The sequence below is a fragment of the Crocodylus siamensis genome, chromosome 12 (genome assembly GCF_052110815.1).
Source record: "Crocodylus siamensis isolate JL-2025a chromosome 12, ASM5211081v1, whole genome shotgun sequence".
NCBI classification, from domain to species: domain Eukaryota; kingdom Metazoa; phylum Chordata; order Crocodylia; family Crocodylidae; genus Crocodylus; species Crocodylus siamensis.
Genome location: NC_143406.1, coordinates 10448331 through 10465942, shown reverse-complemented (window position 1 = coordinate 10465942; position 17612 = coordinate 10448331). Strand labels below are relative to the sequence as shown.

Genomic DNA, 17612 nt, shown 5'->3' with positions numbered 1-17612 from the left:
TGCCCTGTTTTAGCTAAATGCAACATTCTCAGTGAATGCTACGGGGGAGAGAGAGAGGGGGAGAGAGAGGGAGAGAGAGACTCCTGGGGAAGATATTCGTCCATTTAAGGAATGAGAAATCATCACATTCAACAGCAGGTCTAAATACAGTAATATGAAGGTCCCTTCCTCTCCCCCTGAGTAGGCAAATGTCACTGTGTACCAGACACCCAAATACTCAGGAATCAAGTAAATCCCTCATTTTTTAGAAGCAAGCCAAACATTTCTGTCAAGTGAAGATAGGACTGCAGGAGCTAAGCTGCTATATGCTGCTCCCTGCACCACCGCCTGCTCAGAGATGGTGGGGTTCAAATAGTCATGAGCTACCACGTACCATCTCCCTTAGTGCCTCCTTCTGGAAGACGGTGAGACTGAAGAGCTGCACGTTGCCCTGAAGATGAGGCATCTGCTCCATACCGCGCATACCCCATGGCCTGGGGTAGCATCAAGTTATAGCACCATCAGAGCTACTTACATTGCTCACTGCAATCAATAGCTCCTGCGGGGAGACAAGGGGTCCATGGGTAGCCTCAGTTGCCAAGATCCTCCATTGTGCTCTGCACTGCCCTTTGCTGGGAGAACCTGGGACGGGAGCAGCTGACTATAAAACTAACAAACATTTCCCAATAAACTTTGGGGAACGTTTGCCTAAGAGCTGCGTTTCCAGAGCCCACATTCTCTTTTGCCCACCCCCTCCCAAAAAAGTCAGCCACAGCAGCCCAGTGTTAAATAGTGGTAACTCATATTTATTACAATTATATACAATCGTATTTTATATTTGAAATCTATACATGATCACACAGACGAGCACGTTTGCTTGGTGCGGACAGTGAGACTCAGATGTTACAGGAATTGCTCTGCTAAGAGGCTCTTATGCAGTGAATAAGAATCAGACACCACCATTTTACCAGCTGCAAACACAATGCTGCAAACAGGAGAATTCAAAACTCGTCATTTTGTTTTTGTGTTCAGCCCTCCTGGGGCAAAGAGGGCCGGGCCGGGCCGGGCAGGGAGGGGAGCGGTGCACCTCTGCGTTGGAACCATTCTCCATACTGCAAACAGGATCTTGCCGAGGCAGATCCCTGTGGCACGCTGGACACGGGCCTTGACAGACCATTTAGATGAGCTAAGAACCACTGCAGAGACTTGGGACCGACTGACTACTCCAGCAGCCAAGATCGCCCGATTCATTCAGGCCAGGCTATTAATGGAACGGAAGACGTCAGAAACGGGCGTGAGCTACCCTTTCCCTGCACAGTAAATGAGGGTGAATGGGGCATCAGGTGCGAATCATGTCGGCAGGGGAAGTACTCTTTCACCAGAGGGAAGTCAAGGGCACCTGGCCTCATGACCATTTCTATGGGCCTGATCCCTAACAAGAGGCACCAGGTTGAGTGTAGGGAGTTGTGCCCTTTGGACTTTGCCAGAACTTCAGTGTTTCTCAAAGGCTGAACGGCTTCAGGAGTTGGGTCTCACACAAAGTCTGGGCGGCAGGTGGCTGGCCTGGGAGCAAGATTTGATGGGGTATTTAGGGATTAAACAGCCTGGTTTGAGGAGTAAAATCTGGTGGGATGTTTCAGTGAACGGGGAGAACTGCTTTGGGACCAAGATGTGGCTGGGAACAAGAAGGGGCTTGGCCAGCTGGTTTCTGAGCGTGGATGGAAGGGCTCTGGGATGCAGTGAAGGTTTGGACTAGTTCACGAAAAATGCATTTGCAAGTGGACTTTTTTCTCTAGCCATGGAGTCTCTGGCCATGGTAAGGTGTTCTCCCAATCTGGGCAGTGACCCCAGCTCAGATTCCTGGGGCAGGAGGTGGTGTGGGGAAAGGGAAAGAAAGCCACCAGGATGCTGCATGGCCCTGGGGTGACACAGGACCCGCCTTGCTCACTGGACAATCATGACGCTACTCGAGGTGAATCATGGGAGAATCACTGGGGCAGGGAAGCTTTCTCCACTGAACAGGAGAGGCAATTCAGAAAAGGAGGGGAGGCTTAGGGAGATGCAGGGCAGAAGGAGAAGCAGCCCAGTTGCCCTAGTCGATCTCGTTTTCATTGCTGGCCCCTTCAGGTCTCCGTAGCTTTTCTACCTGCTCATTAATCTGCCCGTCACCTCCTCGCCGGTCCTCAGTCTGGACCCCGAGGCACTCCTCTTCATCCACGTGGCTGACGTCATCGTCCTCATCGTCCTCCTCTTCCTCGTTCCCCTTGTCCTCCCGCTTTTCCTCCTCACCTTGTACCTCCATCCGCACCTGGCCCTTGACATCAATAATCGCTTTGCCACCTTCCTCTGTGGTCAGGAGGTGGCAGTTGACCTTTGCCCCCTCTGGGCTATGGTTCTCCTTGACGGGTGAGGAGGAGGTGGACTCGTTGCTGACAGGAGAGATATCACTGCTACTGTTGTGGTTGGTGGCAACGGGGTTGGAGGGTGAGGAAGGCTTCACTGGAATTTGCCACGATGGGATCTTGGGGGCCGATGGGGAGGGAGGGAACTGCCTCCTTGAGGTGGAGGGAAAGCAAAGAAAGGGGCTTGTATTACTAGGACAGCAGGGCTATCATTTCAGAGAAGGGATCAGCCATCGAGGCGAGCAGACGCTCAAGGAATCATGCAGAACAGGGCTCCAAGTCCCTACTGTAACCAGCGAGCCACAAGACAGCCCCTTGCCTTCTCCAGCCATGATCCCAAACTGTTTTACATGCACCCGCTCATTAAGTCTGTGCACATCTGCACTCACCGACGAGCAAACTGAAGTGGGAAAAAATGGGCCCTGGCCATTTTCACAGTGTGAGCTGAGACTCAGACTCAGAACTCACCCATCCCAGCTCTACCCCCTGGGAAGCACTGCCTTGGGAAACAAGGGGGAGTGCACTGCTCTGCTGTACCACAATCGCAGATTAACTAGTCCAGAAAGGTCCCATTGCAGGGAGAAACTATGGGCATCAGTACCCTGGCTCTGAGCCAAGCTCTACTCTACCCACCTGGTTACCCTGTGAGATGTATCCACTGCCCCATGGTCTCCTGTCACAGTATGCACTATTCATCTGGGCCTGATCCTTAGTTGGTGTAAATCAGTTTTGTCCCACAGATTTCCAAGGAGTTACCCCAATGAACTCCAGGTGATAACCTGGCCTGTCTGTCCTACGCAGCAGCACAGGTAACCAAAATGGGAAGCAGGGCAGATGGCAGTGCGATGAGGAATGGGCTTCCCCTGCTGCCTTCAAAAGATGCTATCATCCAGAGAACAACGTATGCAGGGCCTGATCCTACACTCCCCCAGCCAGCACAGCCCTGGCTGACATCAGTGGGAACTGGGCACATACAGTGATATTAGATCAGGCCCTTAGAGAGGAAGCGTAAGTGTTGGGGGAAGTTCACACACCTGGTGCAGGGAACACAGCTCCAGAGGAGAGCTGGGGCAAAGGGAAGCTGCCTGCCTCCTTGCAGGGGATGACATCTGGTGCAACAGATTCAACCTGTGCAGACCTAAAAACAACTGCACTCACCTCCATCTCCTCACCCCCCCCACCACCACCCCAGCTGTGGAGAAGCCCAGCTACACCAGCTTCCATCTTCTCCTAGTGCACACAGACTCATGCCTGCATTATTCCCTGGTATCACAAATACTATCAAGAAATTTAATTTGGAAGTTTTCTTGGCTCCAGTGTTACCACCGCCTGCTCACTGCAGGGAGATTTGCCCTTTTTGTTTAATTTTTAAAGCACTTAGCCCCTGGCTGCAGAACAGAGAATTTCCTTCCATGACAGCCATCCCCTTGCCCACCCCAGGGAGCTTTTCCCTTGCTGCTGTCCCTGCCAAGCATGCTAACGGAGAAAAGAACTGTCCTCACTAGAGGGAAAGGGATAAGCAGGACTGTGTGCTGTGCTCTTCAGCTGAAAAAAGACCAACAGGCCTGTGATCCCTCCACAGACCTACTAGAATGGCCTCCCCTCAACTGAAGAGGCTTCAGTAAGTGTTCCTGCTGCTACAATGCTGCTAGCATGACCCAACCGAATGGAGACAGGATCTGTGACCTCCGCTGAACAGTGGCGTGACAGGTTGCCCCTCTTTAAAAAGTATTAAAATCAAAGCAATGTTCAGGCCTCGATGTCTACCAAGCACACCTGCCTCCAGAAGCCATTTGGTCTGATTTTCAACAGGCCTCCGGTCCTAACCCTCTGTTGGAAAAGGGACTTGGCAGCCTCTCTTACAAGTGGACAAGGAGTGATGGATATCAGGCTAGGAAGGACCAAAAGCTCCAACAGAGCTAATGAACCATGGATTACAAAGAATGCAATGGTACTCTTGCAATAAAATCAGAGAGAGGGATGTGAACCTTCTTCCTGCCTCTACAACTGAGGATGAGTCAGTCAATGTCTCTATCCCAAATGGCAATGAGAAAATTTAGCTACTTCCGACGGCAGACAAAGAGCACTGAGATTAAAGAAATGTTTGTGAGGTGTTCTGAGACCCTCACATAGAAGATGAAATGGAAGTGGAGGACCAGGCCTAGTTCCTTCCGGCGGTGCCTGCCTCATTCCCTGAAGGAAACCCCCTTCCCCCACCACAATCCAGCCTACATACTCCTCCATACCTGTTTAGGAGGAGCCCTTTTAATGAGTAGATCTCAGATTTCAGTTCATTGATATTCTGTGACTCCAGGATCCAGTTGGTGGAAGTGGTAGCCTAGGACACAAAACACAAGAGGTAATGGTCAGAGTAGGCACTGAGAGATCGTTCAGAGAACTGTGCTGTTCTCTCCCACCCCCCCTCAAAGCTCGCAAAGTCTTCAGCAAAGCATTTAAAAGCTCTCGTTGCTGGGCAAAAGGATTTGCACAACTAGGAGCAGGTGCTGGAACAGACTCCCAGAGAGGCCAACTGTTCTATCACTAATAGCCTAGGACAATTCTTGCTCTGATGTTAGCAGGCATCACAGGATTTCCCTTCAGTCAATGGGAAGGGTTAATCTTGTTTCCAAAGGACATTACACAAATCAGATCCAAACACCATACATGGCTGTTGTTAAAGGGAGTTTTCTTCTCTTGTTTAAAAGAGGAAGCTAGTATTTGCAAGGGGGGTAAATAGGAATCCCTACAGTAAGGCTGACAGAAGAAAACCTTGGAGAGCCAGCCAGCCAGCAAGGCAGGGAACCAGTGCAGCCCCTGAAAAGGCAATGAAGACTTCCCCGTGTTCACCTAAGAGCATGCTCAACCCTGACCCCAAGGGACCACTTCTTGAGAAGAGAGCCTGGGATTCAGGATGAAATTTTCAGAGCCACCTTAAGTGACTCATCTGAGTCTCACCCTCTTTCCTGGGACTGCCCTCAGCAGTTAAGGGTGCAGATTATAATCTGAGCACTAAGTGTTAAAAACTGGGCCAAGACTGCTAACTCATTTCTATTAAACCACAAAAGAAACAGCCACTGGCTCACAGTGCATGGAGTTAATCAGTGTTCTGATCCACAGATATTTGAAGAGCCAAAAAACTTCTCCACTAGATCTCAACAAAGAGAAATATGCTTGAGCTACCAGATTGCATCTCTAGGAAGAGAAGCTGGGACTGGAAGAGCTGAACACCAGCACAGCCAGTGCTCATATTCATTCCTTACACAGACTTCAGTTAGGGCTGGATAACTGCGAGCACCTTCACAGCCAGCATGTCCTACAGCGACTCCAGCTGGAAGAGGCTCAGACCGTGGTAGCTGTGATATACACAGATGCCTTCCCTTGGGATTCACACTCCCAGCCCTCAGACAGCGAGAATCCAGGAGCCACTGTTCTGGCTCACCAAGACCTTGAAAGCTACAGCAGCACATTAACAAGGGAGTGCTTTCCACTCACTGGCCTGCAAAGGACTCGAATTTCCAAAACACATATGGTGCCAGATGCCTAGGATTTAGAAATAAAATCTGACATCTGGGGCTTTTTAGCCAGTCTCTTTAAAAAACAGTTGTAGAAAATGCAAGCCTTGAGTTTTTATGTATGTTTTTTAATTACTTAAAGCGCCTCTTTTTAATTTTTTACAGTGTGCTAGTAGGAGTTTGAAAAGCAGATATAAAAACTTACATTACAGCTGAGAAAACACAGCTTTCACTCCCTGGTTTGTGGGGTTGCCCAAGCCTTTCTTTGTACACATGAGGTTTAGATATCATAACAGCATGCACTACCAGTTCAGCGCAGAAGGGAGAAGGGGGAGGAAGAACTTTTTAAAGACACTCTAAACCACCAAGGCTGCTTTGCCTTCTTCCCTTCTCCAGGATCAGCATGTGGTCTTAATCTTAACACTTACGACGTGAAAACAGTTTTCCAATTTCCGGACTGGCTCTAGGCCACTGACAGGCCACAGTTCCCAAAGAAAATTGAAGCAGAGTGTTGTGACCATAAACCAGCTTTCATGGTTGGATTTACATTTCTGCCACTGAGGGATTCCTACTGTATGGCTTGTACGCCACATAGCCAGAGGTGGCCCACCAGTTACATACGACCAAAGGTTTTATAAGAGCCTGGGGGAAGAGTGACTGTTAGTCCTGGAGGTGGAGAACTGCATTACAAACACCTAACTGTTTCAGACATCTTGTTGTAAAAGGCAAAAGCTCTCACTGCCCAGAGACCACTGAACGCAACAGTTGTGGGGCAGAATGACCCTAGGGCCCTGCTAGTTTTCACCTCCAAGCGACCAGTTCAAATCCAGGCCAGTTCAGCAGTGACTGGCAACTGACGGTGAAGTGTTTTGGAGATGAAAAAGGTTAAGTATCAGTGCCACAATCCAAGTTCAGCTTGATGGGGTTCAGAATAATCCCCAAATGCACTGGTAACCACGCTGCAAAAGTATGAGCCCCCACTGGCTCATTTGTTGGCAATCTCATCACAAGCACAGTCAACAGTGACTGAATGCCATTCTCATCCTAATGATGGGCCTTTTAGTCTGGACACGAGGCGTGTTGGCTTAGACATGCTGGGATCCTTGTTTAACCTGAGAATGACACAGGTGGCAACTAATGCTACCTGTTGGCCTGAGACCATCATCCATTTCAGCTGGATCACCTAGAAGCTTTCAGTCACTACACGACCTCGATCTAAACAGGTGACTTGGATGCAAAGAACCTCATAAGCCTATTCCTTTCAGCCATCCAGTCCTACCTTGGTGATAGGTACAGTGTAAATACTTGGACTGACAGACACCTAGAGAGATGGAACATTAAACAGAGCACCCTCTATTGCGATCCTAGTTGGTATCACAGTAAAAAAAAAAAAAAAAAAAAACACCTTCTACCCATATGGCCTTCCAGTCTGGTCAGTAGGCTGGCAGACCAGTCATCCTGTCTTCATTGCCATGTAACACCTACTTCCCTGTCCTTCCATTTCACCAACTAGAGATACGATTTAAATTTCTACTGGAGGTAGTTACAGAACTAGTCAGAGAGTTCAGAACAAACCAGATTTCAGGCATGAAGGATGCAGGTAACATTATCTCAAAAGCCTTATGTTTAGTGTAGACACAAAGTCAACACCTATTAATCTGCACAGATATTCCAGGAAGACGGGACCAGCTACAAAGAAACTTGGGGAAATAGAACGAAGATGTGGAGATGGGTTAGGGAGGTGACCATAAGAAGTCATGCATGCTCCAAAGGGCTAAGGGATACTCTGAAGGACACGCAGATGAAGGTAGGTACCTTGGAAGCAGCCAGCTCTTGGGTGAGCTCCTGGATTTTCTGTTGCTGCTGCATCAGCAATTCCTGAACAGAGGCTAAAGTTGTCTGTAATTGAGTCACTGTGGGAGGAACGGCAGGAGAGTTTCAGTTAAACTGAAAAACACACACACACATCCTTCCTGCTGTCTAGCTACAAGATGCCTTTATTCCTACTATATCTAATTTATCTACACACGCCCGCTCACTCTAATCCATATAATTTATCTGCACTATGGGTAATCTACCTGCACTGCATCTAACCTCCAGTATTTCTAGTTTATCTTTCCATTGTATAGATGTCTATAGCCCACAGTATATCCGTCCAAAACCTCTCCCTTCTAATTATATTGGTTTATGATTTGTACATCTCCCTGAACTTATACAATGTTTGTATCATTTATCTGTCTTGGGCCTCGCACGGGCACTTGGTGCTGAGGGCTTAGATCTCGTCTGGAAACTGACAGGTCCCTGGATCAACCCCAAGATCTGGGGAGGAATGAGAGAAAGCCTCTTTCCTCCACACCCGCTGCCAACAGGTGCAATTAGCATCTTCCCACCCTCAAACCACCTGCTCCTTCGCCCCATGATGGCTGTAACAGCCCTGTGGCCATAAACCACCCTCTCTCCTCTTCTGTAACCGGATATACTTAGTGCCCTGCCTTGGACTTCAGAGGAGCTCTCTCAAACCCCCGCTGGACTCCGACTGGGTGGTGAGGAACTGCCTTCAGCTGTGGTATTTTATCCAGTGCTTCCACCCAGTAAACAAGCTGATAAAAAAAAAATGTCTATTGCTGTGACAGGTAACAGCTAATCTGGGCCATCATTAGGGCACTGGGTAATGAACAGGCGCCCTATGGAGTCAATAACAGAGAAGGTGGCTGGGGTCAGGAAAGGCACAGTAATTACAGACTCTCTTGACCCCTGCTTTGGATTCTCGGAGAAAAGGGGGGGAGAAACCACCAAAAAAGCCCCCGAAAACCTCAGAGAAGCAGAAATTAAAAATGAACTTTACAGCCCTCCGAAAGGCTGTCATTTTATTCCCCTTATTAATATTCTGAGGTTGGGAGCCTTTCCGTAAAAACATAATTAATTGAGGCCGCGCCGACAGTAAACAAGCAATTTCAAATTAAACCGAAATGACGGCGGCTTCATTTGCAAATGTGAACAGATTCTCAGAGCAGATAAATGAAGTCACCACATAAAGTGGAGACGGAGGGGTAGAGGAGGGGTGGGGGTCTTGGCAGGATGGGGATTCAGGCAGAAGGGCTTTGAGGGGTGAATTGATGGAGTCATTAATCTTTACCTGTCTGTGTCACGCTGCCACTCATCTCAGAAATGTTCGACTCAATCCTCTGAAGTTGTTTCCTGTCTTCTTTGCCTCCCATGATGAGAGGGAGCAGGTATTTCTGCATGGAGCAGGAAGGCTGTGTTAAGAAACAGGGATGGACCAGGGGTGTCTTCTAACCCCAGGACCTATCAGACCAATTCCCACACCAACTTCAGAAAATATGACCATGATCGCACAACTGATACAGATCCCCTGAATGGAGGCACTCAGAGCAGCCATGAGAAAAACTGAACTACTGGGATCTCCTTTTCTGGGCTCCTGAGAAGAAGCTCTTGTCTCTGTTTAGGGGCTACTGGAAAAGTTCTCAGTCCAGAGACTTTCTCCATCTGCACGCCGATGGAGTTCAGTCTCTACTGCAGGCCTCTTACGATACCTGAGATCTACCCATTCAGCAGAAAATGGAGAAGCAGGGAGACCATAAGAGTATGGATACACAGGGGCCAAGGGAACGACAGACCTTATAGAGTCCTGGAGGCAGGATAACCAAAACTAGAGGCACAGGGAGCCAGGAAAGAACGTAGAGAAGACGGGGCGACGGTGGAAGCAGAGCGCTGTGGACCGAGGGCTAAGGGACGGGGGTCAGTGCACCATAGGAAAGGATGTAGCTCAGCGATAGCATACACTGCAGCCATGAAATCAAACTCATTCTGCCCTTGCAGGGGATGGACTTGATCTAATAGGTCGCAGCCACCCCTAATTGCTGTGATCCCACTTGGGACACAGCACATGTGAACTGAATGTGCAGCCTAATGAGAGCAGGTTCACACACAACATGCCTGGGACAAGACGGGGCTGGGCAGGTGTGTGGAAACAGCCCTGATTATAAGGAAGCACCTTGCCTACCAGCGCTCTCTTAACCTGGCCCTTGATATAAGTGCTTCCAGGGAGGCATTTCTGAGAGAGAGGGTATAAAGCAGCATTCATCTAGATTCCCATTACCATACTGGTACTCTACTATTTGGCTGCCTCTGCAGACAGCTCTCTCACTGAGTATGTGTATAAACACATGCTTACACTTACATACATTGTCACTCCACTTTTTCCGCCCATTCTGAAAAGCCAGAGCAGACAATTCTCTTCTGAACTTCCCAGAACACCCAAATCAGCAATGTGACAGGGTGCGGCAATCTACCCAATAAGGACAATTACCACCACGGGCACAAAAATCACTGCTAAGGCCAATTATCCGGTTGCGCTTAAGCAGCTGGCCCAATACACCTTTGGCTCCTATAAAAGGGAAGGCAGCTTCTGCTGGCCAACCAAGATGTCTTGTGGCAGGCGAAAAGGTGACGGATCTGCACACAGAGAGAAAGGCATAGTCCACTGGTATTGGAAGCAAGGGGTTCTGACCTCACACCTTGCTATGTAGTCATAACCAAGGATCCTAGTATTCCTGGTTTAAAAACTGCAAATTCTGTGATTAAAAACGCCTAAAATTCACAATTACAATGAAACTCCACTATACATATCGGTATCAATTGAACACAATGTTTTATTGATATATCTACAATTTTAAATCAATTTGGAAGCCTACCAGTGCCTCAATCACTCTAACAGAATAAATTTTAAGTACCTATACATTTTGATATTTGATTTGGGGATTTTTATCATGGAAAATCAGAGCTCCCCAGGACACAGGTCCAGGCCCCTCACTCCCCACCCACAGCCCCCACCCCACAGCCCTGCCAGAGGGGGCCCTCAGTTGCCATAGCTATGGGGCCAGGGAACCAAGTCTGCAGCCTCCTGCCCCCTCAGCAGTGCCCAAGCCCTGGCTGCTGCCCACAGGAGACAGTGGCTGCTGTGGCAGAGCATGGAGCCTGGCTCCTCCTCCCCTGCGGGCAGCACAGCCAGAGTGAAGCCCATGATGGGGGCGGAGGCAGGCAGCCCAGTGTGGGCTCAGGCTTCCTGCCCTGCTGCCCTCCCCATGGGGCCTCCGTGGCCCAGCAGGGCAGAGCGGAGCTGGACAGAGAAGCTGACTGCCTTTGCTGCAAGCCCCACGCCACCCTGGCGAGGCGCCCCCTGCTCCCCCAGCAGCAGCAAAGGGCACAACTCTTATGCTGCCACCCTTGCTGCTGCTGGGCAGGCAGGGGGCACTTCGCCAGGGTGGTGCAGGGCTTGCAGCGGCAAGGAGCTTCCCCACCCAGCCCCACTCTGTCCTGCCACACCAGATCCCACCCGCTGGGTTGTGGAGGCCCTAGGTAGGGAGGGCAGCAGGGCAGGGAGCCCGAGCCCACCGTGGGCACAAATCTGGGGGGCATGTGTCCCCCTTACACCTCCAAAAGTACATGCAGCAGTGGGGAGCCAGCCCCCTGGATGAGCTGCCTGCAGCTCCATCCCACTCCCTACTGGGGCCCTGCAGGCACATGTGCCAGCCCTGGGCCCCAAGCCCCATGCATTGCTCAACTGGGCAGCATCCCCAGCCCCAGCCCTGCCCAACTCACTCCCTCCATCCCCATAGGGGCCTCAATCCCCCCCGTCCCCTCCAGACTTATCTGCGGGAGCTGCTCTCCAGGCTGCCTGGTGGCCATGTGCATGTGTGAGCGCATATGAACATGGCACCCCCTGCCTGGCCTCCTCCTCCCGCTCCCCCAGCCCCTTGCAGGCTGAAACTCTGCCAGCCTGCAAAGAGCTCTTGGCAAAAGTGGAAAATCCGCACGTTTTCCCATTAAAATGCACAATCCGCATTTTTCTCAGTTAAAGGGGAAAATCCGTGTTTTTTCCCTGATTTTCTGTGGGAAACAGAAAACCTGGATCCCTGGTCATAACATGCATTTTTCTCCCAACAGCTCTGTAATTTTATTCTCCATAGCAATGGGGAGCAGGTCTCCAGTGAGAGAATTGAGCACATGTTTAACCAGAGAAATACAGCACCCAAAAATGGGCTGGATGGGTGTTTCTACCACATAACCAGTGTATATGCTTGCTCTAGAGCAGTGGTTCTCAACCTTTTTTTGTACCAGGACCCATATGTAAACATTGATGACTAGTCCCAGCCCAGGAAATAGTTTAAGTAGAAAACAGCCCCCAGGTCCTGCCGGTGCCCCTCACTCCTGACCCACTGCCCCCAGTGTGTGGGGCAGAGGTACACGTGTGGGGTAGGGAGGCGTGGGACATGGGGGACCCAAGCAGCCCTTTGCAAGCTGGAACTCTGCCAGCCTGCAAGGGAAAACCCACTGTTTCCCACATTTTTCTCCTTTAAAAGAGAATCCAGTTTTAAAGTTTGTCTGAGACCCTTTCATATATTCTCGTGACCCACTTTTGGGTCGCGACCCATGGGTTGAGCAATGCTACTCTAGAGGGTTCCGATTAAGCAGACAGCCTCAGTAATGGCATGCATACACTGGGAATCCCGCAGAGGAGGTAAGCACCTCTTCTTCTGGCCTTTGACCAGCCAAAATAATTCATAGAAGCAGTGTGGCCTAGTGGAGAGAGGCCTGGGATTCAGGCCCCCTGGGTTATATGCCTGGTTCTGCCACTAGTATGTTGGATGACTCTGAGCAAGTCACTTCACCTCCCTATGCCTCAGTTTCCCCTGGTGTAAAAATGCAAACAATTATACCTATTTCACTTGTGGCTGTTTGGGTTCTACCAAGGAAAAGTGCCATAAAAGAACTAGATATTATCATCATTACTTGTCTAAGGCATTTGCTCCCACTTTACTGACTCTTGTTGGAGCACCCATACAGCTCCATCCATACATCCAGAGAAGAGTCAATAAGAGCAGCTGGTTCAAGGACTGCATCTCTGCTTAGAGCCAGCATGTTTGCTGGGATATGGGAAGCACAACCACCACTCTCTTAGAGCAAAAGCCACTTTGGTGGCACAGAAAGACACCACTTACCTTATAAAGCTGATGGAAGCCAAAGGCAATCCCTGCCATAATGATAGCCAAAGCACTGTAGTCTCGCCATCTAGATCCCGGTGTACCTAATAGCCAAAAGCCAGAAAGAATCATGGTCAGAACGTGCAGGCATAGAGACCTCTGGGTGAGTCACTTTTGTCCCATGCAAATGCCTACTCTGGAAAGGGAGGAAGAATAATGCCAACTTCTCTGTTTTCTAAGGCTGAGCAGAGTAACTCCAGAGACACAAAAGAAAGGAGAAAAATCACATCAGTAATCCACAGAGGTCTCTCAGTCCTGCTCAGCCTGTTCTTTGTGTGGAGCGGACACCCAAATCTGTGCTGCACTGACCCTGGGCAAATCTCTGTACTGTTAATATTAGCTGAGTCTAGTTTATCAACCAAGTGCTTTCAAAGATCATCATTTCTGAAACTGGAGAAGGAAGAGGAGTTTCAAGGAACTGGTGGGAAAAAAGGGGACCCCATCAACTCAGCTCTGAATGCCAGGATGGACTTTCAGGTTGAAGAGTTGAAGGCGCATGGACATGACACCAGCCACTGCTCCCTTGAGTGCTAATGGCTACGGAAACTGGATTATCTGAACCATGGCAGAACAGTAGGCCACCTGGGATTGCCTTTTTCAAAAAGAGAAAACCCTGTTTGGGACCGTAAGTGTGCTCATAAAAGAACAGAAGAGAGGAAAAGTGTTGCGCTGTCTCGTGGATCTATTCCTTACAGGCTTATCTGAGGATCCAGTGCCTTTCTCGACTGAATTAAGAGCAGGAGCCAAGGTTCACCACACCTAGCAAAGCCCGAATATGCATTAGAGAGAGGAAGAAGAGTGGGGAAAAGCGTGAGGTGCTGAACGCACCGTTCTGCACCAGAGCTTAAAGACTGAACAAAGCAAAGATGCTGCCTCCTCTGTGGCAAGAAGCAGAAAACACCTGTAGTTTCCACCGGCTTCTCCCTTTCAGCTCCCGGAACGAGCTTGCTAAGAAGCTTGTACTGCCCCCGGTTGTCATTAATAATAAAGAGGATGCAGAGTGATCTTTCCTAAAGTTCAGTGGCAGGATGTGGGCAAGCACTCAGGAGGTAGAGGCGGGCATGTGGCCTCTAAACAGACTGATCCAACTCCGCATGCAACCCACAACATTCAGGAAAAGCACTCCCCTCTCCAAACCGTCACACGGTGCTTCCAGGAGAAAGAGACGTCGTTGGCAGGACTGACTGAAAACTTGTCTCCTTTCCATCTCAGTCATTCACTGCCCACTGAAACCGAATGAGTGGGGAACAAGGATATCTAAGGCTGCAAGCTTAGCCGTTACAGAGTCTGTGACAATTTGCTATTTATCCATGTCTCTAGATTTCAGGATGCAGCATACAGCTTTTAGTGCCTTAAATACGACGATCTCCACTGTAACTCTGGGCTAGACTGAGGTACCAGGAAACCTGGTGTCATGCTTGGGACATTCAGGTACAGGAATCAGCAGCTCAGCTGGCTTTTGAACCCCTGAGTTGCCAGCTGTCTGCCGAGACGATCCAAACACAAATATCCTTCCATGATAATGTAGCTCAGCCCACAGCAAACTCCCGATAAGAAAGGGTTAATTAATCTCACAGGCTCGGTGGCTCTCAATTGCGTCCTGCATATGGATCGTCAGCCTTTGCCTAGATGCTCCCAGATCTCTCCCATCTGCTGTGACCTCTGAGCAGAAGCAGGAGACACCTGTAGGTCCCTGTCAGCACTGCCCTTTCACCTCCCTCATCTCTCCCCTCGTTCCTGTAATGCTCACACTAAGAACATTTTATTGCCCCCTGGTTTTCATTATTAATGAAAAGGGACCAGAATGATCTTTCCTAAAGTTCAGAGAGTCTATAAAGACAAGAAGCTGAAATGCCATTTTACTCGTTTTAGAGATGTGTGAAACAATTCAGTCTTGTGGCAAAAAAAAAAAGGGTGGGGGGAGGAAGTGGAAAGCAAAGGCAGGGAGGGACACAGCGAGGACTCTTCATTGACCACATTAGCATTACAGGGAGGAGAAATATCATAGCTGATCTCAGCAGCCCCTTTTCAGTTGCAATCTCTCTTTACTAGCTTACAATTTAAATCCAAGACCACCACTTGGGACCCCAGTTTCTAAACCCAGCTCTTCCTCTCCATGTCCTTGGGCACTTGCTCAGAGACTTGAGTAAACCTTTATGCCTCAGTTTCCCCATCTTTAAAACTGGAATTGCAATATAAAGGAGAGGAAAGATAACATGATCCAGGTCTGCAATAGGTATTTTAGTTCTGCACTCCCTTTGGAGGGCTGGTGACCAACAGGGATATATAGTGAAGCTTCTATACAAAGGGCTATGGAAATGCACGTGGGGATGACCAGGTCAGTTTTTAACTGGACATACTGAAGCAGAAAGAAAAAGCAGAGACCTAAACTTCTGTGGGTCAGTATACAGTATTACAGTAGACAAGGCATTACCAGCAAAGTTCAGTACTAATCCCAAAAGTGGCCTGCAGCTCTGGAGACTCCGTATTCTGCCAGAAAGGTCCAGGACCACGTCATTCTGGATGTACTTGATCTCTGCTAATATCCTCCCACCAAGAGGTGACCAGGGTAAATAAGAGTCACCCATACCCTGCTAAGCTGAATCACTGACACATTAAGAAGCCTGAACAACATTAGCTCATAGCAATACATCACTTCCCTCCCTTGGATCATTAGGTTTGGAGTCTCCCTAAGCTTATTCAATCACAAGTGCTAGCAGTGGCCATGGAACAAGTGCAATTAGCACTCCAGGAACAAATGCTAACTGTCTGCTCAGCGTCCACTTCATTGCAGGATCGGCCTGGATTGACATCAGTGAATTAAGGCTCACTGAGCCACAGCAAAATCTGTCAGATCAATACCTATACTTTACAAACTGAGAAACTGAGGCACAGAATGCTGGCTTCTTCTGGGACAAACAGTGAGTCTATGGCAGGCAGACCTGATAAGATAACCAGGAGTCACCACATCAAACTATCTGAGAACAAGGCCTCTTACTTTACAGAGTCCTGCCTCATGAAGAAAAGGGCAGGAGGAGAAAGAATATCAGAGTGGGAGAAAAGCAGTCCCTGATTTTTTAGAAGGTGTAAAATCTGCATGAGCACCCATGAATGGAGGCCATAAATACCCTGGAGAAGAACACAGACACAGACAATGCCTGGATGATGAGCACACAGCTTTGCCCACCTAGCTCAAAACTCCCTGGAGTTTGCTTGTAATTAAGGGGGTGAGAAAGGTAAAAAAAATATATAAACCCAATTAATCATTTAAATATTTAAAGTCAGATTTTCGTCCTCACTCCCGGATTAGTATATTTCATAGCACCGAGTAGACAGCCCTGTTTTTTTTTTTTTTTTTTTTTTTTTTTTTTTTTTTACAGGGGGTTCATTTTAGAGCATGTTTAAACTAGTCAGATTGAGTGATGCTTCCAGCAACTAATCGCATGTCAAATAAAAGATATTTTATGTAATAAATTACCGCTACAAGTAATTCAAATGTCATTTATCAGTTTTATTATCAGTCAGGCAAAGTCTTGTTTCTCTATATTAATCAAAATCAAGCTTCTTTTTTTTTTTTTTTTTTTGAGCAGTTTTGACACCTCTTGGCAAAAGTACATAAGTGGAGGGAAAGAATTACCCCTAGAGTAGGGCGTAGAGGAGGAATGGGACAGGAGACTCCAAGCTCCAAGACAAGGACTGGGAACTCAAGGAATTTCATTGCCCTCTCTGCCCCCTGAAAGTTACTGCACTTTCTCTGAAGCCAAGCCAGGGGCAGGTTCTGCTGCTGGCAAGATATATGCTATTTATAAGGCTTACAAAGTTTTGGTTTTTTTTTTAATACTTATATAGCTAATAGCGCTCTCCAGCAAAATATCAGAACACCTTCTAATGCCAACACTCCTGGCACAATGTGCACAGCAGGAGGCATTTAAATAACGTAAATGCTTTTCTGAGCCTCTCCCCTTCAGAAAGGCCTGAGTTATTAAGAGCACAAGAGAGGGAGCACAGTGTAGTCTAGTTTGTAGGACTTAGTCTCAGCTCTCTGCTGAACTAGTTCTGTCCCATGGGTGCTTTTGAGCATCACCTATTAAGATCACAGAAATAGCAAACAGACAGTATCCCAGATTATTTTTCTGTACAAGACAGAGCTCACAAACTTTGCCAGAAATTATAGGATTTAGCAAACTATTACAGAAACAATTGGCCTGGGCTGAATTCGGGTCTCTGCTTCAGTATCCCTCAAGCCATCAGCCTCCAACAGATGAAGGAGCTGTAACAAATGAACCACCTTAAAAATTATTAGACCAAGTCTGCAGGGACACACAGCCCTAAAGTCAATTCTGACGGTGTCAGCTCTCCAGCAATTTCTCTGTTATATTTATATTATTTATATTAGTTCGGCATTTTGAATCGCGCTTTGCAGGCTGATATGGACATGGATTCAGGCCTAACTGAATCTGACCAATAATACAAACCAAAGAGATGGGGAAAGGAATGGCAACAGCAGTGCGGTTAAAGGAAAAGGTCATGCATGTGCCTTGTTAATTTAACCACACTGAGAGACTCAGTAGTTACAAGGATCTGCAAAGCATGGGGAAGGGGAAGAGGAAAGAGTTAAAGGTGTTGTCTAATCTCACCCCTGTGGTCGTCTCTGG

At 48.4% G+C, this 17612-nt stretch overlaps 1 protein-coding gene across 1 annotated transcript in view; it reads right to left on the bottom strand.

Moving 5' to 3' along the window:
* Positions 1-764: 764 nt before the first annotated feature.
* The window catches only part of PEX14 (peroxisomal biogenesis factor 14), an 88841-nt gene continuing 71993 nt past the window's right edge, over positions 765-17612 (bottom strand). Inside the window, exons 5-9 of the mRNA XM_090024488.1 lie at positions 12916-13001; positions 9030-9132; positions 7709-7806; positions 4628-4719; positions 765-2534 (exon numbers count right to left, since the gene is read on the bottom strand). Of these exons, the coding sequence (XP_089880614.1) occupies positions 2072-2534; positions 4628-4719; positions 7709-7806; positions 9030-9132; positions 12916-13001 (842 nt within the window). The 3' untranslated portion in view covers positions 765-2071. The remainder of the gene's footprint in view (positions 2535-4627; positions 4720-7708; positions 7807-9029; positions 9133-12915; positions 13002-17612) is intronic.